General features: G+C 49.1%; 1 protein-coding gene across 1 annotated transcript; it reads left to right on the top strand.

Moving 5' to 3' along the window:
• Positions 1-1,904: 1,904 nt before the first annotated feature.
• Positions 1,905-24,692, top strand: LOC109255949 (zinc finger protein 77-like). The gene is made up of 4 exons (XM_019430840.2): positions 1,905-2,036; positions 20,439-20,565; positions 21,810-21,990; positions 22,400-24,692. The coding sequence occupies exons 1-4, from the start codon at positions 2,034-2,036 to the stop codon at positions 24,093-24,095; spliced, it is 2,007 nt and encodes a 668-aa protein (XP_019286385.2). The 5' UTR covers positions 1,905-2,033; the 3' UTR covers positions 24,096-24,692.
• The last annotated feature ends 2,080 nt before the right edge of the window (positions 24,693-26,772 follow it).

Here is a 26,772-nt window from a genome sequence, read left to right as displayed (position 1 = left end):
CCTGATACACACACTTTCCACCAAAGGAAGGTGACCTTGCCTGAAACAATCCAGCCTTTGCTAGAAACTTCTTTTCCCCATCCCCTTCTTCTGAAGAAAGGCTTCTATTTTGTGTGGTTCCTCAGAGCTCCTTTGTAAGAAGAGATGTAGTCTGATTCATGAATCGTGAAATAAAGCCAAATTACATATTCAGATGTGCTGAGATGAATTTTATTTCTTAACACCCTGAACACTCATTTTTATGAAAGTGAATAATACCTTTTTGCAAAACAGAGAAAATTAATTTTTATAATTATGTTTGTAAGTAACAGGGTCGATGATGCTGGAGTTTACACTTCTGTACCCAACGCTGGGCGGGTATTTTTGAAATGAGCAGTCGTATTACATGCTGCTGATCTATTTAGTGTTTCAGGTCCAACATAAATTTATTTCAGCTTTTGATGCTTTTATTTCATTTCATTTTTTTCAGCTTTTATTACTTTTAAATCAGTTAAAATAGGAATTCAATTGCCTTCAGGATATCGTAGCCTTTAATTTTACAAAATGCGCTAGAGATCTGAAAAACAGTTCCTTGCAGAGTGTGAAAGACGACTCAGTGAAGATAGCCCTAAAAGAGTCACTCAAAATACAGTCGGAAGGACATTCAGGAAGCAGGGACTGCGCACGTCCCCTGTTTCAATTTTCAGAACACCGTGAACTTTTGACTTTTGTCAATTGCAATTCCACCTCCTCCTGGAACACTTCCTCCTACTGGGGACCGAAATAGAGATCATGTAATGCCTGTTAGCCAAGTAGCCAATCGTGTATTAGACAGTCAGTTTAAACTCTGCCAGCACCAATCATAATTCTTTCAAAACAACTTATGTAACCTTGTATTTTTTGCCTTTATAAGCCTGCTCTCCTTGTTAGCATTTTGGAGCACGCTTTGTATTTTGACTCTGGCTCTCCGGATTGTAATCCCTAAGACCCCAAATAAACGCTTTGGGTTGCTTTACAGTCTTGTGGGCTTTTTGGCTGAAAAGAGTAAAACGCAGGTCTGAGAATGCCAACATCCCACCCCTGTGGCTGTGCTGAGGGGTGAGGTTGACCGACCTCAAGTCCCAGAGGTGGGGGACGGGAGAGGAGGCGGGGCCTCCTAGCGTGAAAGGTCACAGGTCAAAACCCACGGACCCTGGCTCTGCCCTTACTGTTGAGGCTCTTTGTTCTTTTTTAATATATATATTTTAAATGTTTGCTTATTTTTGAGAGAGAGAGACAGAGCTTGAGCAAGGTAGGGAAAGAGAGTGGCAGACACAGAATCTGAAGCAGGCTCCAGGCTCTGAGCTGTCAACACTGAGCCCGACAAGGTACTCGAACTCACGAACAGCCAGATCAGGACCTGAGCCCAAGTCGGAGGTTGAATCCACGGAGCCACCCAGGCGCCAGGAGGATCTTTGCTCTTAAACAAAAGTCACAGATCCGCTCTTCACCTCGCCCCCGCGCCAACCCTTGACCCTAGGGCTCACCAGCCCCTCCCGTCTGTCCCCTCCTGTCCAAGCTCCCGACAAGGGGCGCTCCGCAGGGAAACTGAGTCAGGATCTCACGGTCCAGGAGGAGGACGCAGGCAGGATGGGTGGCCGAGCTGCAGGCGCCGGAGGTCCAACCGCAGGGAGCGGTCTCAGCTCTAAGCCCACGCTGGCCAGACACGTGTGTCCGAATGACCTGTCACTCAGGACGCAAGGGGCAGGGTCTGGGAGGATTGTCCAATCAGGGGGGGCAGGGGCGGTGCGGAGGCGCGGAGGCACTGTGGGTGGACAACCGCAGGCCCGGTCTCTGAGGGGGCGGGGTCCGGAAGACGAGCCAATCAGAACGCATGGTCTCGTAGCACCGTCCAATCAGGACGGGGGGCGGGCGCGCTCCAGAGGCGAGTCCCTCGCTGCCCTGCTGCCCTGCGTCGGAGCGCACCTGCCTCGCGCGGCGTCTAGCTCGGTGTCGCGGTCGGTGTCGTACAGCCGCTTGCCTGGACGCCGGGACAGTCCGGAGCGGGCTGCGAGATGGTGAGTGCGCGGGTTTGGGCGGAGCCCCGAGGGGCTGGTTCGAACCGGCCGGAACCGGCTGGAGGGGGCCCCCGGCCCAGGTGGCACCGCCCCTGGGGGTCCTAATCCGAGCCTGTACCCTCGGCCGGGAGTGGGGCTGCAGCGTCCTGCCCTTTCCTCCTCTTCCCGGTCCCCACCCGGGTCGTCCTTGGGCGGGGGTCCGAAGCGAGGGTGGGAGGACCCCAGCGCCGGCGATCAAGGGCTCGGGGGCAAGTGGGGGTGGCCGAGGTGGAAGACCCCCGCCCCCCACCTGACAGATAAAATCAAATCCATACTTGGTTAAGGAGACTTTGTTCTTGCTAAAAAACAAAATTCAGCTGAGTAATTGGCTTTATTCAATGATTCATGAATCGGGCAGCATGCCATCTCGCCGATACAAGGGAGCCCGGAGGAGCTGCGCAAAATGAAGGGCTCACAGGCAGGAGGAGTGGGGACAGGAAGTTCTGTTAGACAAAAAGTGGATGGGTGGTGGGAGGTCACCTTTCCTTCCGGGAGGGCAGGGGTCTAGCAGCCCGGCGACCTCACCAGGGCTGACCAGGTCGTTCCTGATTGACTGGTTTAAGATTGCATTTCTGGGAGAGGCCGAAACTGCAATTAAGTTAACTCTTGGTCTGGTGACAAGGAGCTTAGTATGAGGGACTCCATTTTGGCTCTGGTGTCTTGTTTGTAACATTCCGAAGACCGCTGCAGAGGACGCTGGGTTCGGAGACTCCCCCCACCTCCCACCCCCCACCCCCAGCACCTCCAATACTCAGAAACAGGCTTTCTGTATGAGGAGCAGTGACCGAAAGGTGTTTGGACGGGAACGGGCTCCCTGTGCTCAGAGGTTTCTTTGCTCAGGTGGGCAACTCAGGGCTTGTTCTGACCAGGTGCCGATGGGGAGGCAATGTCAGGGGCCTGTGGGGAGGACAGTGGCCTGGATAAACTTTGGGTAGGAAAGGGGCGGTGGCCGACAGTTGGTCAGACCAGTGTCAAATGAAGAATCCGAATTGAGGAGGAGAGACCGGTATTGAGAAGAATGATTGCAAAGGCTGGGAGGGAGGGGACTGTTGCACTAGAGGCAGGGGCCGGGCAGGGAGTTGGGGGGCTGTTGCATTAGGGGCAAGGGCTGGGCGGGGGTGAGCTGGGGGGGGGGCTGTTGCATTATGGACAGGGGCTACGTCGACAGGGAGGACACTGAGTATAAGACCTGTGAGTGTCTCAAGAGTCGTGTAAAAGGAGAGGAGGAAAGAAACCAAGCATGAGCAGGTGTGGTGCTGACGTGGTGGTTCCCTGAGGCCAGCCTGTCCCCCTGTCCCCAGGAGGGGCTGTGTGTGGCTCAGGCTGAGAGCAAGCCCACATTCAGGGGTCTGGAGAAGGAGAGAAGCCAAAGCAAAGTGGGACCAGCCAGCATTTTGTGCCCCTTGGTCACGGGGACAAGCAGCTGAGCTGATCACAGATGAGGCACAAAGTGTGGGTGTGGGGGGGTCTGCGCGTGGCCCTGTCGTGGGTGAACAGGGGGACGTCCTGTGAGTCTTCTGGTCTGACGGGGGAGGGGCCCTCGTGCAGCCTGCTGTTTTCCAGACCCCAACAGGGTGGGGGAGGGAGTGCCTTTCCCTTCCACTGAGGTTTTCCAGGGAGCACAGGGCTCAAGTAGGCGTCTGCATGTCACCTGTCACCTGTGAGCAGGACCTGTCACCCTGTCCAGCTCAGCACGGGTCCTCTGCCAGCCTCTTGTTGAGCAGGTGTAAAATGCCCGAGTTCTTTCTGCCTCCTTTCTTCCCCTTCAGGGCAGAGGGTGGTAAATGTGTCAAGTCGTTCCTGTCCCTGCTGACCCGGGTTACTGGGGGCTTTATCCAGAGAGCGTCCCCTGGGGAAAAGTGTCTCAGGACAGAACTGTCCTTCTCCATTAGGGTTGGGGGGGGGGGTCTGCAGGGGGCTCCACACCTTCATGCAGGTGGGTGGAGTCATGGGTCAGAGGATTCATCCAAATGCTGGTGACGGTTCCACGCAGGGTCCAGAGGTGGAAAACTGTCTTCCTGATCTGTCCCCTGGGAATTGCCGGTGTCAGAGACGCACACAAATTCTGTGAACTGAGACGGGTTCAATTCTAACGGTACCAGGTCCCTGTTCTCTGAAAGGGATAAACAGCTTCCATGCTTGTGAAACCACACAGGGGCCCTAGAGCCGCCCCTCCCACTGTGGCCTTGACCTCAGGGTGGAAGCCGTGATGCTGCACCTGGTTGTCCACACAGCAGCTTGGGGTCCCCGTGTCATTCAGATGACCCAAGTTGCTGGAAGCTGGGGCCTCCTCTGGGCTGGGGACCGGCCACCCCCAAAGGTGGGCCTGGTGGGAGGCGAGGGAAGGTGTGGTAGGGTCTCGCTTGCCTGCAGGTGGCCTCCAGCCCCTGGGATCAGTGGGGACCAGTGGGGAAGGGGCTGGGGCCGCCCTGGGGTATCTCCCGAGGACCGGTGTTGGCATCATCCAAGGGGTTGTGGGGTTAAGTGGGAACTGTGGAAACAGGAAGATGTGCAGGTCAGACTGAGGGAAGGCTCCTCGGGGTCAAGTGCCATTGGAAGGGTCATGAACACAGAGCGTGTAGGGGTCAGATCCTAAACTGGGAGGGTTTCCTCTCTGGTGAGAATTGTGGCCCCAGAGGAGGGGGTTCAGGGCATATGGAGCTCAGAGTCCAGTCCCCAGGGGTCTCTGGTCCCCTCCTTCCATCCCAGAGGACCGGTGTCAGCAGGGAGAGCTTGGCGCTCATGGGGGGACTGGGTGTGACCCTGTGCAGTGGGGTGTCATGTGTGGTGTGGGCGCCGTGGGTGACCAGTCTGAGCGGCTCCTGCTCTGGTGCTCGGCCCGTTGTTCCTGGAGAGTCTCTTGCTGCCCTGGGCATCCAGTGTGGGTGACACTTAGGACTTTTGTCCCTTGGCCATACCTCTTTGTGCTGGCAGCTTTCCGTGTCGTCACCCCCCAGCAGGCGTCACTCGACCTGATCTCTGTTGCGGGGCGAGAGGGGAATGTCAGCAGTGCCACCGGTGATGTGTGGCTGCCCAGGGCTCGTCTGTGTCTCTCGGGCGGGTGCTTGGGGCTCAGTGTGTCCGGTGAAGCCCTCCGTCCCGGGATGGTGGGGCGCGGGGTCTCCAGTTCATGTTTTCCTTTTGTGGGCTCTGCTGTTGCCGTCAGTGTGGTCTTGTCTCCAGGGTAAAAGCCTTGTAAGTCCTTCTGCGCTGGGGGGACATTGCATATTGTAGCTCGTAAGTTACACGTTAGCAGGAAACGGGGTGCAGAGTGTGAACCACGTGTCGGTTTTGGGTCCCGTCACTTGCGACTTCATGGCGTCCAGCTCGAGTGTGTGACACGGGGTCTCCTGGACGTCACACGTTGGTTTATCTGATTCCTCCAGGGCTGAGCATTTCTCACGTGTGGGTTTCCTCTTCCGTGGAAGCATTTCCAGCGTGTTGTCTCCTGTAACTCACGTGTCTTCTTCCTGATGATCTGTTTCCTTCACTTCCTGGGGACATTTGTCTGTTTCATTTCTGCCTGCTGTGTTTTCTCCAGGTCAGGGTATATCATTTCTCTGTGTTGTCTGCATGGATGGATCCTTCACGTTGTTAGTAGAGTTGAACTTCCCGGTCTTTTCCTGTGTAGATGACCATCTTTTGTTCTGTGAGAAAACTCCTCCGTTGCTCAGGTCATCATCATACGTGCTGGAACTTTCTGTGTGTTCCACTTGTTTCCACGACAGTTAAATCCACAGGACTCAGTTACTGTCCGTGACGCTGATGGTTCTCTTTACCCTTTAGAAAACCGGTCTTCCCTGGCCCCGTGTGTCCCAGTGTCCCTGTCTCTGCTGCTGTCCTAGGGCGCCTGCTGGGTGTATATCCACCAGCATAAATCAGGGGCACGTATCTGTACATTCCCTTTGCCCACCAGGGTGTTTTTCTTCCTGTTAATGCCAAGTGTTCTAATAACCGATAACTTGAAAAATTTTTTTTTTTTTAATTTTTTTTTTCAACGTTTTTTATTTATTTTTGGGACAGAGAGAGACAGAGCATGAACGGGGGAGGGGCAGAGAGAGAGGGAGACACAGAATCGGAAACAGGCTCCAGGCTCCGAGCCATCAGCCCAGAGCCCGACGCGGGGCTCGAACTCACGGACCGCGAGATCGTGACCTGGCTGAAGTCGGACGCTTAACCGACTGCGCCACCCAGGCGCCCCTGAAAATTTTTTTTACTGTTATTTTTTAGAGAGAGTGCATGCGCAGGGGAGGGGCAGAGAGAGAGGGAGACAGAATCTGAAGCAGGCTCTGCACTGTCAGCTCAGGGCCCGATGCGGGGCTCAAACCCACAAACTGGGAGACCATGGCCTGAGCTGAAGTTGGACGCTCAACTGACTGAGCCACCCACGTGCCCCTAATTACTGATGACTTTAAAAATAAAACTGTCAGGTGATCACTCCTTTCCAACATTGACCTGTACGTGAGGGTCAAAGGAGCAGGGGTCACTGCACTGGACGTGCTGTGATATATCAGGGTGGGAGGCTGAGGGCCCTGGAGGGTGGATGGGAGATTTCGAAGGACCAACCTCAGTGCTTTCGGACACGGTGGTTGTGTGTGTGTGTGTGTGTGCGCGCGTGTGTGTGTGTGTGTCGGGGGGGTCTCTACACAGCGTGTCCATTGAGTGTCAACAGTGCCATTAATGTGTTCAACTGAGCCTGCGTATGGGGCACGGTACTCACAGCGAAGGTGTAAAACGGGCTGAACAGAACAGACCTGTCGAAGCACCTGGCTGGTAAGCTGGGTTCCTGGATCCCTGTGAAGTTAGAGGTGTGTTCCCCAGGTGAGACAGCAAGTTCTCACAGCACTGCAGCCACAGGATAAGCAGTGGGGTATCTACAAGAGAAGGCTTCTGTCCAGTGAGATAACATGTAAGCCATGCCTAAACCGTATTCATGTCCGTGAGAGAGGGAGCTGTGTGAAATCCGCTCGTGTTAACAGACGTCCCTGGGTTGTACTTGGACAGGTGGGACCAGGGAGTAGGCGCTTCCTGTGCATTTATGAATCTTGGGATTGAACATATTGTGTTGTTTCGGGCCAGGGGTTTCACGCATGTGTAGTGGTGAGTTTGGGCTGTGGTAGCATCTCTGGAAGGGCCAGATTGTTATTTGGGCCAAACCAGAGTTGTCCGTTTTTATTGAAGTCACAGTGACTAGATTTCCAATATTGCTTATCCTTCATGGGGCCGGTTGTTGGGTATCTCTTAGCAATTCTCTAAAGTATTATTTGGGAAGAACATCCCTTTGGACCAAGACAGAGGTTTGCCTCTCGGTTTTCTTGAGTTGCTTTTCATTTTTTGTTTTCGAGTTTTTGTTTGGAAAAAAATATCAGCAAAAATGGCTTCTGTTGGCCTCCAGGGAGTCAAATCTGGAGCCAGGACCCTTCGTAATGCCAGAGAAGTCAGTTCAAGTAGGGCATCTAATCAAATTGGGACAGAGGAGCCATTTTTAATTGGTTCCCATGTGGGTGAGGACATCTTGTCTCTATAATAGTCCAAGGTCATGAGCTCCCTTACAGGCATGGCGACCGGCCTTATAAACATTTGTGGTTTTACCCTTGGCGAAGGTACAAGGCCAGAGGAAGGGCCAGTTGTTCAGCGTGTTGAGCCGAAGTAGCCCAAAGGTAAAGTGCTGCTCAGTGACCTCAAGGGACTTGGAGTCGCATCCCCAGCACGATATTTGCCATTTTCCATTTGTAAATAAGAGTCGTCAGTAAAGCATGGAACCTGTGCGTCAGTGAGAGGCGCTTCCTGTTTGCACGGGGAGTCGGAAGGTGCCGTGTCCGTGCTAAGCAGTCACAAGGGGTTTCACGTGGGGCCAGGATCGGGCGCCCTACGTATCGATCCTGAGTTTGAGCAACCTGCAATATTTCTTTAGAGACATTTTGTCCTTTCAAGGCCAAAAGGTGTAACAGGTGGATTCGGGCTTCCCGGGAAGAGGTCTGAGAAGGGGAGCAGAGACCGAAACCATCTACATGTCATCAGAGAGCAGAGCCTTCAGCAATTTTCCATCATCCAGACCAGATTTTGAGATTCAAGAAAAGCAAGAAAGCCTGTGCCGCCCTGGGCGTGAGTGCCCTGGTGTGTTTCTATTCCTTTCACATCAAAGCGGACACATGGGTCATCCCTACTGGAATATGAAAATGCACTGCATAGGGTAGTTATATCAAAAAGCTGCTTTCCGTGGGAATGGATGTCAGTAGTGTTGGAGGTTGGGAATGATGGCGTGCCAAGGGTTAAGTAAAAGATGTTCAGGGGCGCGTGGGTGGCTCAGTCAGTTGAGTGGTTGAGCACCTAACTTCAGCTCAGGTTATGATCTCGCCGTTTGTGGGTTCGAGCCCCGCGTTGGGCTCTGTGCTGACAGCTCAGAGCTTGGGCCCTGCTTCGGATTCTGTGTCTCCCTCTCTCTGCTCCTCCCCTGTCCAAAAAAAAAAAAAAAAAAGATGTTCAAGGGGCATTTCATCCCCTGGTTAGGTATTTTGAGTACCTTCATCCAGTTCTAGAATTACTTCCCCTTTGTGGGAGAATGAAATTCCAGCGTGATCCCTTCTGAGGATCCGTGCAGTGAATGACTAGAGGTGGAGGAACTAACGTGAAAATGGTGTGTCTGTCACACGGGACTAGACACAAGGGGGCGGGTTCAGAGGCAGGAACCTGTGCAGGTTCATTAGAGACCCCACTGTTGGAGCCCCGTGAGCTCTCTGCGGCGGGACCTGCTTCACAGTGTAGGTCCCGTGTCAGGCGGCACAGAGAGAGTGCCTCCCCATCTGGAGAGTGGTTTCTCCAAGCTGATCAGGAGGGAATTTGGGGCAGAGCCCCTGTGGTCCTTAGAGCCCAGCCGTCGGGCATGAGGAGGGCTTGGGAGGGGCCGGGAGGAGGGCTCCCACCTGGAGCATTCAGGCTGCTGATAACCTTCCCTCACATGTCCTGGATGTTGGCAATAATAGTGCAAACTAGGAGGTATTTGGTGGGTTTTTTTTTAAATGTTTGTTTATTTTTAGAGACACAGAGTGTGAGTGGGGGAGGGCAGAGAGAGGGAGACACAGAATCTGAAACAGGCTCCAGGCTCTGAGCTGTCAGCACGGAACCCGACGCGGGGCTCAAACCCACAAACCGTGAAATTATGACTTGAGCTGAAGCTGGATGCTCAACCAACTGAGCCACCCAGGCGCCCCTTCTAGAAGAAGGCTTCAGTTGCCCGAGGTGAAAATGAAGAATTTTAGCTCTCTTTCTTTCATGTGGGGTGTCAGTGGCCTAGTTTGTCAAAATAACTAAATATGCAGGGGACGACGTTTCCCAGCCCATCCTGGTGCTTTTAACTAAAAAGAAAGATTCCAGTCCAGCCCATTAAATGCTGCCTGGTGGATTCCACATGCGAAGAAAGACCAGAAGTCTAAAATAAACAACTCGGGCAACAACAGATGTTGGCGAAGATGCGGAGGAAGAGGAACCCTTTGCACTGCTGGTGGGAACGCAAACTGGTGCGGCCACTATGGCAAACAGTATGGAGGTTCCTCAAAGTTAAAAATAGCACTGCCCTATGATCCAACAATTGCACTACTAGGTATTTATCCAGGGGATACAGGTGTGCTGTTTCAAAGGGGCACATGCACCCCCATGTTGATAGCAGCACTGTCGACAAGAGCCAAAGTATGGAAAGAGCCCAAATGTCCATCGACGGACAGATGGATAAAGATGTATATATACACGATGGAGTATTAGTCGGCAATCAAAAAGGATGAAGTCTTGCCATTTGCAACTACGTGGATGGAACTGGAGGGTATTATGCTAAGCGAAATTAATCAGAGAAAGACAGATATCATATGACTTCACTCATGAGGAATGAAAGTTACAAAACAGATGAACATAAGGGAAAGGAAGCAAAGATAATATAAAAACAAGGAAGGGGACAAAACATAAGAGGCTCTTAAATACAGAGAACAAACTGAGGGTTGCTGGGGCAGTTGTGGGTGGGCGGGATGGGCTAAATGGACGAGGGGCATTAGGGAGGACACTTATTGGGATGAGCACTGGGTGATATACGTAGGGGATAAATCACTGGAATCTGCTCTGGAAATCATTATAGCACTAGATGGTAACTAACTTGGGTGTAAATTTAAAAATAAAATTAATTAAAAAAAAAAAAAAAGACCAGCTGGAGTCCATTGTAATAGCCACATACAGATTCATCAGGCTTTTGAGTGGAAACCTGAATTTTGTGTTCGTCCAGTCTTCGGAAAAGCTACCGTTGGGGCACCTGGCTGGTTCACTTGTTGGAGTGTGTGACTCTTGATTTCAGAGCTGTAGGTTCAAGCCCCCACATTGGGTGTAGAGATTACTTGCAAATAAAAAAAAACTTAAAAAAAAAAAAAAGTACCTTAATTGCTTGGTGGGGATTACCAGCCAGTGTCATAAGCATCTTTCCAGAAATGGGCGTCTGTCTCTCTCGGGTTAGTTTCATCCCATGTGTGGCCTGGGCCCCAGCAACACGCATGTGGACTAATTGATCTAAATCTGGGAAACCATGTTGGTAAGTTGAATAGCCGTGTTATGTTCTTCAGCGAGTTTATGGGGGTTCCCGGGCACTTCTGGAAACTTCTGCCTTAATCCAGGGAACATGAGAAACATGGGGTTTCAAATCTTGAGATGCTTTACCTTAAAGAGGCCTGGTTAACAGGTTGAGGTAAGGAGGGATCAAGGGCAGGTTCAGAAGAAAAGGGAAGTTCAGAGCATGTCGAGGGAAGTGGTTGGAGGCAGGTCCTGGGTGTAGAGTGAAGCCGGGGCAGGAGAGAAAGACCCTTCGGAAGCCATTTGTCATATTTCAGTTGTTTGCCTTGGTTCAATTTAAATAGTCTTTTGCAAAGAGGTACACTTAGATCCTGAAAATATTTGCAAGTCTTGAGGTACTGAATAAAATCTGTATCAAATTCAGTTTGCTGGATTCATGACTTCCTAATTTTTTTCTTTTCCTTTTCTCTTTTCTTTTCCTTCCTTTCCTTTCCTTTCCTTTCCTTTTCTTTTCCTTTCTTTTCTTTTTTCCTACCTTCTTAATTTTTAATTTTTTTCCCTAACAATATTCAATAAAACAAGTTTGGGGAGATCGAAAGTTCCCCATAAAGGCCCTTGTAGTTCTAAATTATATTTGTTCAGTTGGTCAGTTTGTTAGAAATGCACAAGGACGCACCATGGTTTTTAAACCTAAGATTGGCCAGGGTCCCAGTTGGGTCCCCCCTCCATGCGCTTTGATAATTGGAATCCATTTCTTGGTAGTTTTCTCTAGACCAGAAAAAAAGTTTATAGACAGTGGTCTCTACAGGAGTAGCCTTGTTCCAGAAGAAATCAGACGAAGGGCCAGCTCATTTCCAACAGGCATGGTTCCAAGAGGAACAGTCCAGTTCTGGAAAGTAGTCGGAACAAAAATGAGTTCTCTGAGAAAGGACAAGCCCCTAAAACAGGTTCCGAATAATCCCCTGAGAGCACAGACACAGGAGAGCGCAGACCCAGGGAGTGGGGCTCTGATCCCAGCACAAAACTTAACCTCCGCTTCAGGGTTGGGGAGAAAACAGCTCATTGGGCTCTGTGGGACCTACACCTGTTTGCTCGCCAGCCTGGAGTGGTTGGGGTCTTCTCTGGGATCACTAACGTTAACCTTAACAATGAAACCGTCAGGGGTGCCTTGGTGGCTCAGTCTGTTGAACTCAGATCGTGATCTCGTGGTTCAAGGGGTTGGCACCCTGTTGGGCTCTGTGCTGACAGCTCAGAGCCTGGAGCCTGCTTTGGATTCTGTGTCTCCCTCTCTCTTCCCCCTCCCCTGCGTATACTCTCTCTCTCTCTCTCTCTCTCTCAAAAAAACAAAAAAAAATTAAAAAAATTAAAACTGCCAGTTATTTTTCAGCGAAAATGGGATTATCTGGGAATAGCAGAGAATTATAATTTGGGACACGCCAGCCCCAGCAAAACCACAGGCAAGTCTGGAGAAGAAACGGAAGAACAAAGGGAAGAACGCTCTTTTTTAGAGGAGAGGGAGGGGGCATTGGGAGGGGCTGTGGGAAACTAAACAACGATTGGAGCAAACTACAGGAATCCAGGTGTAGTGGCTTCTCATTGGCTGGACTGTGATTGTCTCTCATTGGCTGGACTGTTGCCAGGGCAGGAAAACCCTTCCTTCCTACTCCTGGGACAGTAATATACCTCATGTAGACTTGCAAAGTCCTGTTCTTGATGGTGAGGTTTAGGGCTTGAGAGCTTCCCCTGCTGGTTTCCCCACTCGATTCTAAACAGAGTTTTCTCATGTTTTCATATTCACGTACTTTATTTTATTTTATTTATTTTATTTTTTTTAACGTTTATTTATTTTTGAGACAGAGAGACAGAGCATGAATGGGAGAGGGTCAGAGAGAGAGAGGGAGACACAGAATCTGAAACAGGCTCCAGGCTCTGAGCTGTCAGCACAGAGCCCGACGCGGGGCTCGAACTCAGGGACTGAGAGATCATGACCTGAGCCGAAGTCGGCCGCTTAACCGACTGAGCCACCCAGGCGCCCCATATTCACGTACTTTAAAAACTGATTTCTATTGGGAAAAGTCCCACCAGTTCTGTAACATATTTCCCCTATTCTGAGAAATCTGTGTTACATTGCAATATGAGAAATAGTGTCCTTTGGGGCGCCTGACTGGCTCAGTCAGTAGAGCATGTGACTCTTGATCTTGGGGTTGTAAGTTGGAGTTGCACGTTGGACAGAGAGATGACTTAAAACAAAATCTTAAGTTCAAAGAGAACAGAAATAAATCCCATAACAAAGCCACAAACAAACCTGATTGCAGATTTAATGGGATTTTTTTTTTTTTTTTAAATCTCTTGATGTTTTGGGACAGTTGATATTATGGTCTCATTTTGGAAGACACACAGCATCTCTTCATTTATTTCATTGTGTTGTGGTGTCACTGAATGACGTTTTGTAGGTTTTCCATTAAGTTACTTTATACCCTTCACGAGACATATCTTCGGACTTAAGGAAAATTAGTTTAATAGCCGTTATAAAGGCTAATGTTAGAAAGTATTTTTAACACTTAATTTTCAACTGCTCGCTTCTAGTGACTCGTTGTACCCTGAGATTTCTTTTTATGAGTTTGCCTCCTGCAAACTAAAAATCCGTTTCTGTGATCATCTTTCTATTCTTTTCGGGCGCGAGCTACACGCTCATTTGAGTTAGGAGTAAAGGAACAAATGTTTTTCGGTTACAATATTCTCCTTAGGCGAAACTACATTGTTAGTTTGCTCTCTAAACGATTACAAAACATCAAGCGTGTACTGCACTTGAGCAGTAGAGAGATTTCTCCGTCTATCATTACCGGTAGCTCAGGGTGAGAAGCACATTTGGATGCTTGAGAAGACTCAGACAAGAAATAAGGCTTGAAATGTGGTTTCATGTGAATCAATTTAGAAAACCTCACTTATCTAACAGCTAAAAGTGCAGAGGAGGAGATAAAGAGGGATTTATTAAACTCTTGGTCTCCAACCATGCAAAGTAACCTGTGAAGGCACCTTTCGTTCCCATCCTGGTGGTACATGCAGCGGGGACAGGTTTTAAATGGGAACCAGCCCTTCTCCTCACATGCATTTGGCAGATTTTTTTTTTTTTTTTTTAATGTTTGATTTTTGAGAGAAAGAGCACGAGGGGCAGAGAGAGAGAGGGAGACAGAGGATCCGAAGCAGGCTCCGCACTGACAGCAGAAAGCCTGAACGTGGGGATCCAACCCATGAACAGCGAGATCATGACCTGAGCCGAAATCAAGGGTCGGACACTTAACCGACTGAGCCCCGCCGGCCGCCCCCACCAATTCCTTGTTTTTGGTTGCAGCGCTGGCCGAGCCCTCGCAGGCATGTACATATACATCCTCAGCAAGTTGTTCCCGATCTCCCATTTCACCACCAAATAGGGAGTCGGCTCTAGATTTAGTGTGGACACCATGGTTTTCTGACGGTGCATGTTTCCATCTGGTTTGTAAGCCAGTCGTCACTCGTGTGTGGTGACGTGAGGCAGGCGTGTCCTCAGCCTGTATGGATTGGAAGCCTGGGGTTTGTTTGTCTTTTTTTCCATTAGTGGCATAAGTTGTACTTCTTGAAGAATCAGTGTTTAATCCGTGTTGCATTTCTGGAATAAAATAGACTTGGTTTTGCTGTCAAAGGTTATTTCTACATTTATGTATAAGGTTTCCTTCTAAAAAGACTTCAGTCTGGGGCTCCTGGGAGGCTCACTTGGCTAAGCCTCCGACTTCAGCTCAGGTCATGATCTTGTGGTTCACGAGTTCGAGCCCCGCGTCGGGCTCTGTGCTGCCAGCTCGGAGCCTGGAACCTGCTTCGGATTTTGTGTCTCCCTCTCTCTCTGCTCCTACCCCGCTCGCACTCTCTCTTAAAAATAAAAACATACACACTAAAAAAGAATTAAGAAAAAAGGATTAGCCTGTATGCATGTTGCGTTTTAATACTATTTAAGTTATTCTTTTCCTGTGTTGGTAATGCCCTGTGATTCCTTTCTGCAGTTGGGAATCACAGATGTTAAAATACTTGGTGCTTGGCTCACGCAGTGTTTGAGGTTTGCATGTAGAGTGTGGGGGTAGTTGAATCTACGGAATTCATTTCTTTAATGACCAAGGACATCCTCAGATGCTCTGTTCCCTTGCATCATTTCAGGTATGTTACCAGTTGGTTCACATTCGTTCCTTTTCTTCCAAAACACCTGTAGTGTCTCCTCAATCTGCTTAATCTCCGAAACTGTAATTTTGTTTCTTTTTCATGCTTCCTTTAATTGGCCCGATTTCTATTGTTATTGATCACAAATGCCAAAAGATGAAGAAGGATATATTTTTAGCTCCTATGACTTTTTAAAAACAGCTTTCATGGAGGTGTAGGTTCCGTACCATGAAGATTATCTGCTTAAAGTAAAAATTCCGTGGCATTTATTGCAGTTACAGAACTGTTCAACCATTCTCACTTTCTCATTTTAAAACATTTTGATCATTCCATAAAGATAATTGCATCAGTGGGTGGTCATCCCCATTCTAGTGTATCCCTGCCCTGGGTTCTAGACAGTTTCTCAATCTTTCTCTCTATTGATTTGCTGAGTCTGTACATTTCCGTATAAATGATATCCTGCTCTGTGTCCTCGTGAAGTTTGTTAACGTTCTCGAGGTTCATTGGTTTTGCGAATCAGTACCTGGATCAGTACTTCGTTGTGCGCATTTCTGAATAACATCCCATTGTTTGAATACACGGTGGTCATTTTGAAATGGGTTGCTGACCTTCAAAGTAAAACTGTCATTAATTTTACCAGCAAAAATGGGTTCATCCTGGAATAGGTGAGAATTGCAACTCGGAAAAGCAGGCTACAACGAGACCAAAGGCAAGCCAGAGAGCAGAGGAGAGGGGAGACTCTTTTATAGAGGAAACTGGGAATTGGGCAGGGGGACGTCGTAAACAAAAAGTCCATTGGAGCAAGCTGGACGCGGAAGTATTGCGGCTTCTCATTGGCTGGGCTGTGACTCTCTCATTGGCTGGGCTGTCACCACACCGGGAAATAATCTTCCTCCTGTTGCTCTAGTAAAGTGATGCCCACTTGTAACCGCAGGGTCCTCCTCTTGTTGTTGGGTCTGCAGTTGACCATGAGTGGTAGGGTGTCAGAACTCCACCTGCTGGCCTCCTGACTCCATTCTTCACGAGGTTTCCCTGTATTAATTCTCACAATTTCCCCTTTTGATAGAGACCCTTTCTTAAATGCATCATTAAGAGGCAGTTTTCCATATTTAGTGGTTTTGTTCCTTGGTGCCACGAAGGATCTTTCCTGATCGTCATGTCCCACGTCATAGGGAAACCACATAGCAGTTGGAAACTCGTTAAGGTGACATTTGAGTAACAAGAAAGATTAGAGGGGAGCAGTGTCAGGCACTTCTCATCTCCAGTCCCTATTTATGAAGATAGTAAGTGTTGGAGATTATCTCCTCGTGGGTACGTCACTTTTATAACGTTTTGGCACGTAACAATTGGGAAGGCAGAAGTGATGTGGGAATTCCAAATTGTATGATGGTTCCGAACCAGGACCCTAGATCTGAAAGTAGCTAATCGAATATTGGCAGTTTTCAGACTCAGGGAAAAATTTAAAAAAAAAAATTTTTTTAACATTAATTCATTTTTGAGAGACAGAGTACAAGTGGGGTAGGTACAGAGACAGAGAGAGAGACACAGAATCCGAAGCCAGCTCCGGGCTCTGAGCTGTCAGCACAGACCCCAATGCGGGGCTTGAACTCAACGAACCGTGAGATCATGACCTGAGCCGAAGTCGGACGCTTAACTGAGCCACCCAGGCACCTCCAAATTTTTTATTCTATTGATAAAAACTGGGAGTCATGTATTCCTCCTGGAATTTGCATACAGTAGGAACTGGGTCGGTAGTTTATGGGGGTTAGGAAGCACAGGGTACCAAGGGTTAACAATGGCATATGTTGCTCAGAGGTTCCAGACAAACCTCCGTCTTCAGCCGTGGGGTTTTCACACCAGTAAAAACAGGCCATTACAGGGATTAGTGTAGAGGATGATGGGCCTCTGAGGCTTGTAATGTTCTATTATGGGCCTGATGCCTTAAAGAGCTTTTTTCTTTTAATAAAAAAAAAATTTTAATGTTTATTTATCTTGAAAGAGAGAGAGGGAACATGTGCGCACAGGGGAGGAGGGTGGGGAGGGGTAGAGAGAGAAGGAGAGAGAGAATCCCAAGCAGGCTCCGCGCTGTCAGGGTGAAGCCCAACGGGGAGGGCGAACTCACGAACTGTGAGATCATGACCTCAGCTGAAATCGAGTCGGGCGCTTAACCAGCAGAGCCACCCAGGCGCCCCAAGAGTTTCTTTATTTATAGGTATTGATTAATTGCAAGGAGGTCCTTTGAGAGATCTATTTTCATCTTGATGGGAGATACACTGTGGATTCTGCCAATATCGCTTAAGGATTTTGCCCAGGAAGAGGAGGGTAGGGAATCCAACAGAGACAAATGATCAGTGACCCCAGGTCCATTACGGTGCGTCCGAGATAGAGCAGATAAACGATGTGGAATGGCCATGTATTTCCTTTGGTTGGCTATTTCGATTACTGTTTTCAGATTCTGGAATTATTTCCTCTGTCGAATAGGGGTGTAGGAACTATCTCTCAAAGGGTCTAGACAAAGGGGAGTGGGTTCAGAGACAGGAACCTGTTAACGTTCACTAGAGATGCCGCCTCCCCCCCCCCGCCCCCCCCCCCCCCCCCCATTGGAACTGTTTTAGTCCTTCCAGGCAGAGGCTACTTTACAGCAAGGGGTTGGGCACCGAGAATGTAGCTCTCCGGTCAACAAGGACAGAGATTCATTCCCGATGTGGAGAATGGTTTCTCTGAGCTGCTTATGAGGGAGGACGGGGAAGAGTCCCTGTGGTTCCCTAGAGCCCCGTCACTGGGGATGAGGAAGGAGGACGTTGGAAAGGCCGGCTGGAGGGATGCAGGTATGGGAGCACTTAAACTGGTAGCAAGTGGTCTTTTTTCCAGTGTCCTGGCCCTCTGCAAGAATAGGAGAACCTAGTTAGTTTCTGGTTTTATTTAGGAACCTGCATTGCCAGAATGGAAAATCAAGAATTTTAGTGGTTTTGGGGCACCTGGGTGGCTTCGCTGGTAGAGCATGCTATTCTTGATCTCAGAGTCATGAGTTCAAGCCCCACTTGGGCATGGACTCTACTTCAAAAAATAAATAATGGGGCGCCTGGGTGGCTCAGTTGGTTAAGCGTCTGACTTTGGCTTAGGTCATGATCTCATGGTTCGTGGGTTCAAGCCCTGCACCAGGCTCTGTGCTGACAGCTCAGAGCCTGGAGCCTGCTTCGGATTTTGGGTCTCCCTCTCTCTCTCTGCCCCTCCCCTGCTCATGCTCACTCTCTTAAAAATAAGTAAACATTAAAAATTTTTTTTAAATAATAAAAATCAGTAAATCAAAACAGAATTTTAGTGGTATTTTTGTAACTCATCTAGGATGTGTGTGAGCCGTTTGCCAAACTAAATCTACAGTGGACATATTTTACCATTCTATCCCTGTCCTCTTAGTGAAAAGGGAAAGATAACTGGCTCTGCCCTTTAATAAACATAAACTTAGATGCTACCCGGGTGGATTCTATATCTACAGGTGGACAATTCTCTTTAAGAGAACTGGAGTTGATTTTAATTGTCATGAACAAGGCTGATCGTGATGCACTGTTGACCTTAAAAATAAACCCAAAAATGGCTTATCTGGGAATAGCAGAGAATTATGATTTGGGACATGTGAAGCCCCAGCAAAAGAACAGGAAAATCTGGAAAAGAAAGGGAGGAACACTCTTTTGTAGAGGAGACGGGGCCGTTGGGAGGGGCTGTCCCAAACACGAAGTCCTTTTGAGCAAACGGGTTTTCATGTGTAGTGGCTTCTCATTGGCTGGACTGTGGTCGTCTCTCATTGGCTGAGATGTGACTCTCTCACTGGCTGAGCCCTGGCTCTCTCTCATTGGCTGAGCCGTGATTGTCTCACATTGGCTGGGTTGTGACTGTCTCTCATTGGCTGGGTTGTGACTGTCTCTCATTGGCTGGGCTGCTACTATCCTGCATTGGCAGGGCTGTGGCCGTCTCTCATTGGCTGGGTTGTGGCTCTCACTGGCTGAGCCCTGGCTCTCTCTCATTGGCTGGGCTATGATTGTCTCTCATTGGCTGGGCTGTTGCCACCCCAGGAAATAATCTCCCTTCCTCCTGCAGGAGCAGTGATGCATTATGGGTGTGCGGGTGCGTCTCTCCGTGTTGTGTCTGCCCTTGGCCCTGAGCGGCAGGTTGGGGAGCTTCCCCTGTGGACTCCTGACTGCACTTCAGTCGTGTCGCCTTTACTCAGCCTGGAGGGGGTGCCCGGCTTCTGGGTGGTTTTCATCGCTGGCGATCGGGAGTCGTGCCGCGGAGAGCAGAGCGCGTGCGCACGCGTGTGTGTGATGGCGCTCGTCCTCCCGGGTCTGGGGCAGGTGGATACGAGGAGCGGACCTGCCGTGTTGGGTGGGAACTCCACGTTGCTCGTGTTGGGGGTCCACCAGACTCTTCCAAAGCGGCCGCCCCCTCTTACATCCGCAGCAGGATGAATGAAGGAGAATGCGCCCTGCTCACGTCCTCGCCAGCGCTTCCCGGGGCGTCTTTATAGCCAGTGTGGTGGGTGCGAAGGGGCCTCTGCTGGTAGTTCGAGGTGCGTGTCCCGCGTGACGAATGTCTAGCATCTTTTCATCGACCTGTTTTCCATTTGTATATCTTTGGAGAAGTGTCCACTCACTTTCTTTACCCATTATTTAATCATATTATTTTTCTTTATATTGTTGTCTCTTATTTTTTATGGTTGTCATTTTTGAAATGTTTGAAATATAAGACTTAACAGGTGTGTGATATGCAAACCCCAGTTACAACTACAGTTGAAGTAGAATTTCCTTTCTTCTAGGTGATATGGTTGGTTTTTTTTTTTTTCTCTCTCTCATTAAGTTTTGAGAACATAGTTTTTGCTTAAGCAATCTCTGATTTTTAAAAAAATAATTTTTTTTTACTCTGTGTTTCATGAGCGTGGTGTCAACCCTTATTCCTCTAAAGTTATGAATTAGCCTTGTTTTTTTTTTCTCTGTTAAAGCTGTCTCTGGATCTGTCCCCATCAATCCTTCAGGGACTCTTCCTTCTGGTGCCCTTTTCCTTGAATTCTGGGCACTGGGTCAGAGGCCCTGCTTACGCCCAAGTTTCTTCAGCATCCAGAACTCGTTTTGCACACTAGGTGTGCCAGGCACCCGGGCCCTGGCCTTTGCCCATGCCCACAGTCCATCTAATCCGCGGAAAGGGTCATGTCTGCCTCTGTCGGAAGAGAGGGGACACCACCAGGCTTCTTGACTTGTTCCTTCCAAGGCGAGAGCTCCTCACATCGAGCGGCACTGGAATCTAAGTGTCCACAACATCCTGACATTCTGGTCCCAGTTCTTGGAGCTGACGAGGCATAATCGTCTTTGAGCAAGCCAAACGTGTGTCCTCCGATTTGTGTGCTGTCCGAGTGAATATTTCACTTTTCAGTCTGTACAGTGCTGGTCTGCTCAGATGTGTCTCCGTAGAAATAACCCTGTAAATTGGGTGTGTCTAAGTCCATGTCAGCTGTTGTCCTCACCCTCTGTTGTGACTCAGGGGTCCTAGAAATGGAGTGCAGCTCCCTGCCTGTCACCCTTCATCCTCCCACACACATGGGTGATGATGGAACTTTGCTGCAATAGAGTGTGTGGTATGTTTCAGGCCTCTGTGGTCTTTGAGGATGTGGCTGTGTACTTCACCCCGGAAGAGTGGGCTTTGTTGGATCGAGGTCAGAGGAAGCTCTACAGAGATGTGATGCTGGAGACCTGCAGGAACCTGGCCGCCGTGGGTAAGGATGGCTCCATACCTTCACTAGTCTTTTAGGGAAGAGATGTTTCTTACGATTGTCCGATTTTGCTGGGGCCGAGGAATGGGAGTGCGTTGCAGAAGAGACAGACACGGTCCAAGCCTTCATGGAGCCTACCTGGAGTCACATACCTTTTCCAGGAACACAAAGTTTTGTTGCTCTTAATCAAAGTCTGAGACTCTCTAATTTTATCAGTGTGGGGATGGTCTCCAGTGTTGCTCTGGGGCAGAGAGTGCTGCTCTGTGGAAGATACACTGGTTAATACACCTGTCTCATGGTAATCATCCTGCAGTTAAACTCACACTTCGTCATCTTCGGTGACTTTGAAGACCAAATTAAACAGCCCGTCTTCCAGATTGCTTGTTGCTCTTCAAATCCTCCCTCCTGCCGAGCTGTCCTCCAGGGGCAGGACCAGCAGCCACACACACCACCCACCCTCCCAATGGCAGCTGGGACAGTGCAGGCGGGCTTCACTGAGGGCCTCTGTGCCTTCGGAACAGTCCAGCAACCCTCGTTTGGACCAGGTTCTGGAGAAAAGAATGGCATTTGGAGACACCCATTAGAAACAAGACTCAGTCTTTGTTTGAGAAGGGTGGTCGTTGTCATTTACCTGCTTTCCTGTTGGACTTTTCATCCATCCTCATGCATGTGGTGAACCTCTTACACAGGTAGCGTGTGGATGTGTGTATCTTGCCCAGTTCCTTCTTTTCTTTAATTTTCTTTTTTCTTTTTTGTCCTTTTAATATGTGTTTATTTTGAGAGAGACAGCGTGAACATGAGGGGCGGGGGGCGGGGCAGAGAGACAGAGGGAGAGAGAATCCCCAGCAGGCTCCAGGTTCAACAAGGCACCCAACATGGGGCTCAATCTCAGGACCTCAAGATCACGACCTCAGCCGAAATGAAGAGTCGGACACTCAACCGAGTGAGCCACCCAGGCGCCCCCTACTTTGCTTTTCTGATAATACTATTTCCACTTTAGTCACCATCTATTTTGAAGTATTTCTAAGTGAATGGGCTTCCATTGTAGACACTTTTCCCATTATTGCCAAAGCCCCAAATCACTAGGGTCCTCAGAATTTTCCTTTGGTCACCTGTCCATTCATTCTGATGAACTTCATTCACATTTGGGATCAGTATATAAATAGAAATCTGCATATGGTCTGTTTTCTTACCTTTACACATCAGATCATTCCCAAGAATTTAAATTATGCTCCCAATTCTTGCAGATTGTTGCACTCAAGTTAAAACTTGTGGATCAAGGACTCAGCTGAATATTTTGGAGAATGAACTATCCAGTGAAGAGAAAATAGTAAGATTTACAAGAAATGATCCCTGGGCTCTTTTTCGAGAAAACCCGGTGTTTCATAACATTGGTGATCAGTCCCAATCCCAGGAGAGGCGTTTGAGGTGAGTGCCTCTCCCCGTAGGAGAAAGGGGGATCTTCCCAGATTGATCGACTAACTTGGAATTAAAGAAAAAGTATAAACCTAGCCCCGTAATTGTGTAGTTGGAATTATACAATATAATATCTTCATAAATGTGATGTAGACATTGATCATCAGAAACATAATTGAGTTCAAAACGTTTATCGGGAGAACCCACATGTAAGAAATCCTGACAGGGCATTTCTGGGCCCTTCTCCTGAGCACGTAACTTCTTCCACTTTACAGCAGTATAGGCGGTACCACCAACGTGCCCATTCCTTGAAAATGGCTACTAGTAATCCGATAATCATTAACAAACATCAATAGGTCATTAATAAAGAGATCACTTATAAGCGTCATCCCCTAACCGTGTGCCTTCCTATTTTGAACAGAAGTCCTTTGGTGGAGAGTGTCTGTGAACGTATTGAAGGAGATCCATGTGGAGAAACCCTGAACCCGATTACAAGTCTTACTGTGCATGAGGGGTGTCCCACTGGAGGCAAATCCTGTGAATGTGCTAAGTGTAGAGAAGCCTTCGCAGATGGTTCCTTCCTTGAGAAACTGCGAAGATCTCACCCAGGACTCAAACCTAGTCCTGGTGAGGAGTGTGGCCCGGCCTGCAGCTCTGTCTCGAGCCTCAGCACTCACGTGGACGCAGACCTTGTAGAGAGACCCTATGAAGGTCAGGACGCTGGGAGAGCATCTGACACATACGCGGAGAGTCTCAGTAGTAAAATATCTCTAGAGTGCAAGAAATGTGGAAAAGCTTTCACTTGCACGTCTTCCTTTCAGGGTCACGTGCAAGGTCCCTGTGGACAGAATGTCCATGCGTGTGACGTGTGTGGGAAAACCTTCTTGTATCACTCCTACCTTACACGTCATGTGAGAACTCACACTGGGGAGAGACCCTATGAATGTATGGAGTGTGGGAAAACCTACAGTTGCCTCTCATATTTTCGAGAACACATGAGATCACACACTGGAGAGAAACGCTATGAATGTAAGGAGTGTGGCAAGACATTCAAGTACCCTGCATCCCTGCAGGGACACCTGATGACGCACACTGGAGAGAGACCTTATCTGTGTCAGCAGTGTGGGAAAGCCTTCAGTTGTCCCAAATACTTTCGAAGACACGTGAGAACGCACAGTGGGGTGAAGCCCTATGAATGTACGTTATGCGAGAAAGCCTATAGTTGTTCCTTATCCCTCCGGGAGCACGTGAGGACGCACAGTGAAGAGAGGCCCTATGAGTGCAAGGAGTGTGGGAAGGCTTTCAGACACCCCCGATACTTCCAGAGGCACGTGAGGATGCACAGTGGGGTGAAACCCTATGTGTGTAAGGAGTGTGGGAAAGCGTACAGTAGTTCCACGTCGCTTCAGGAACACGTGAGGTCGCACACGGGGGAGAGACCCTTTGAATGCCAGCAGTGTGGGAAAGCCTTCACGCGTCACTCCTCCCTCCAAGGTCACGTGAGAGCACACAGTTTGGAGAAACGTTACGAGTGTACGCAGTGCGGGAAGGCCTTCCGTTGGTCCTCGTCCTTGCAGAAGCACGTGAGAACGCACCGTGAAGAGAAGCCCTACGAGTGCCAGCAGTGCGGCAAAGCCTTCTGGTATCCCGCGAACCTGCGGGCGCACGTCAAGACCCACACGGAGGAGAGACCTTACGAGTGTCCGCACTGTGGGAAAGCCTTCAGTTGTCACTCCTCCCTGCAAGTACATGCGAGAAAGCACAACGGAGTGAAACCCTACGAGTGTAAGGAGTGTGGGAAGGCCTTCTGGTATCCCGTGAACCTGCGCGCCCACGTGAGGACGCACACGGGAGAGAGACCGTACGAGTGCCAGCAGTGCGGGAAGGCCTACAGGTGTCCCGCAAACCTGCGGGTCCACGTGAGGACGCACACGGGGGAGAGACCCTACGAATGCCAGCAGTGCGGGAAGGCCTTCAGGTATCCCGCAAACCTGCGGGCGCACGTGAGGACACACACGGGGGAGAGACCCTACGAATGTCCGCACTGTGGGAAGGCCTTCAGGTACCCCACAAACCTGCGGGCGCACGTGAAGATGCACACTGGGGAGAAACCCTGAATACACAATCACGCGATTTTCCCTCATATCTTATTGTAAGTCCGGTCAGACACACGGGCAAGAAACGTGATGTACGAGTGTAAAGAATGTTGGAGAACCTTCAGGCATAGCACCTCATTTATTTTGTACATAAAACGTCAGGGCTGGACGGCAGTTTTTGTTACAAATTTGCTTGTGCCTCAGAAGTGCCTCGTCTGTAATAGGGATCTCTGTTGTATTTATTTCCACTGCATGCTGCTGATATGAACACCCAAGATAAAACATTCCTGAACACCCCCAGTTTCTGTATGAAATATATTTTGCTATCTCAGACATGAAAAGACTGTACAGTTCTATAAAATGTGTCTCATTTCCACGACGATGTCTTCTGGACCCAGGGCCGATCAGTGGTCTGTACGTGTATCTCGTCCTCTGGTGCAGAGACTAGAATTCCCCGACTCCGCCCTGCCCCTCCTTGCGGTCTTTATTATTGAAAGTTGTGTCTCCACGTGTGCTGGTGCTGCCGTGTGCCCACCTGTGTTCCCCATGACGTTAGTAAACGCGCAAGGATACTGGAGGAGGACAGTCCCCTCTGATTGTGTTTGTAGTTTGACCTTCGCTCATCGCCTTTGGTCTCGGTTGTTTATCAGTCGTGACCTGTTGAGTTACGAAGGGTAACTGTTGGGGGTGCCTGGGTGGCTCAGTGGGTTAAGCGCCCCACTCTTGATTTCGGCTCAGGTCATGAGCTTGCGGTTCGTGGGATTGAGCCTCGTGTTAGGCTCTGTGCTGATAGCGCTCTCTCGCTCTCTCTCTCTCTCAAAGTAAATGCATAAACTTAAAAAAAAAAAAAAGAAGAGAAACCTTGTGGCTTGAAGTGGAAAGGTAGTGTCCGGCTAGTTCTGCTGGGTTTCGTTGTGAGCCTTGTGAGGCGGGAGGCCGTACGTCCCAGAGTCCTCCTCTGTGTGGCTCTGAGAGGAAGGCCCTGAGAAGAGGAGCTGTGTGGGGCTTGGAGAGCAGCAGTGAGGAACCGTGATTCTCCATCCTTCCGTGCCGCCGGGGGACAGACGCGTGGGGACCCAGGTGGGCCCGAGTCACGGCGTGTTGTCCTGGCTTCTGGTCTGCCGTCTGGAACAGCCCCCGTGTAAGAAAAGTTTGACATTAGTTCTTGTTAGCATGTTCCAGAGACTTCCACGAGCTGTCCCGTGACAGACTGTCTTGGCTTCCCGGTCCCCACGGATCCTTACGTTCCCCTGTGACTCTTTGTGTCCGTGAGGCCGTCTCTTGAGGCTGTCGTGCTTAGCGAGCTCTCTTATCCTGTGACCCCTTCATCTCCATGCTTTTTCTTTACATGATTTCTGTGGTAAGCATCTTGTCCCTCTCAGGGTAGGTCTGTATCCTGCCTCCCTCCCCCCTGACAGATCGAATGCTGTAGCCACAGATGCAGGAAACCTCTGTCCCTGGTTGCGCTGTGGAGAGGCTGTGCTGACCCTGCATTTCTTCTTTCTGGATGTTTCCATGATTGGAATTAGCACCTGTGAGTGTATTTGGCAGTTTGTGGGAGTTTTCCCCTATAGCTGACTGCTAAGAGAGAAACCCAGTATGTCTAATGACTGTCTGTTGTTATGTGTGATTTCCCACTGTTTAATTCTGTCATTTTTAATATGTGATTCAAAACAATGTGCGTTTTTTGTTTTGTTTTGTTTTGTTTTGTTTTTTTTGGTCAAACATGGTTTTCTACATTGCTTCATAGAAGTCTCATTACCAAGGTTTTCAAATCTATTGCATAATTCTTTTTAATGTTTATTCATTTTTGAGAGAGAAAGAGAGTGAGTGGAGAAGGGGCAGAGAGAGAGGGAGACACAGAATCTGAAGCAGGCTCCAGGCCCTGAGCTGTCAGCACAGAGCCCGACATGGGGCTTGAACTCACAAACCGCGAGATCTTGACCTGAGCCGAAGTTGGATGCTTAACCGACTGAGCCACCCCGGCACTCCACATCTGTTGCACACTTTAAGATTATATGTTTGGGGCGCCTGGGTGGCTCAGTCGGTTAAGCGGCCGACTTCGGCTCAGGTCATGATCTCGCGGTCCGTGAGTTCGAGCCCCGCGTCGGGCTCTGTGCCGACAGTTCAGAGCCTGGAGCCTGTTTCAGATTCTGTGTCTCCCTCTCTCTGACCCTCCCCCGTTCATGCTCTGTCTCTCTCTGTCTCAAAAATAAATAAACGTTAAAAAAAATTTTTAAAAAGATTATATGTTTTATGTTTCACAACTGAGAAATTAGTTTACAATATCCCATTCTAGAATATTAACTTCTTGTGTTAGTTTTTTGAAATATATATTTTGGTTGATAGTGCTAAGTACATAAACATTATGACATTTTCCTTCTGGTTTGTATTTGTTTAATTCCTCTACAGCCATCATGATTTTCTCAGTAAAATGACTTACTCATGGGGTGCCTGGGTGGCTCAGTCAGTTGAACATCCGACTTTGACTCAGGTCATGATCCCACAGTTTTTGGGTTCGAGCCCTGCACCAGGCTCTGTGTTGACAGCTGAAAGCCTGGAACCTGCTTCAGAATCTGTGTCTCCCTCTCTCTCTGCCCCTCGGCTCTGTCTCTCTCTCTCAAAAATAAATAAACATTAAAAAAATTTTTTTTAAAGTGACTTAACTCCTAACGGGTGAAAATCCAAATATTGCTTA

The sequence above is a fragment of the Panthera pardus genome, unplaced genomic scaffold (genome assembly GCF_024362965.1).
Source record: "Panthera pardus isolate Hobbes unplaced genomic scaffold, ASM2436296v1 HiC_scaffold_8, whole genome shotgun sequence".
NCBI lineage: Eukaryota > Metazoa > Chordata > Mammalia > Carnivora > Felidae > Panthera > Panthera pardus.
Note: the sequence above shows the minus strand (reverse complement) of the source record. Positions and strands in the feature narration are given on the sequence as shown.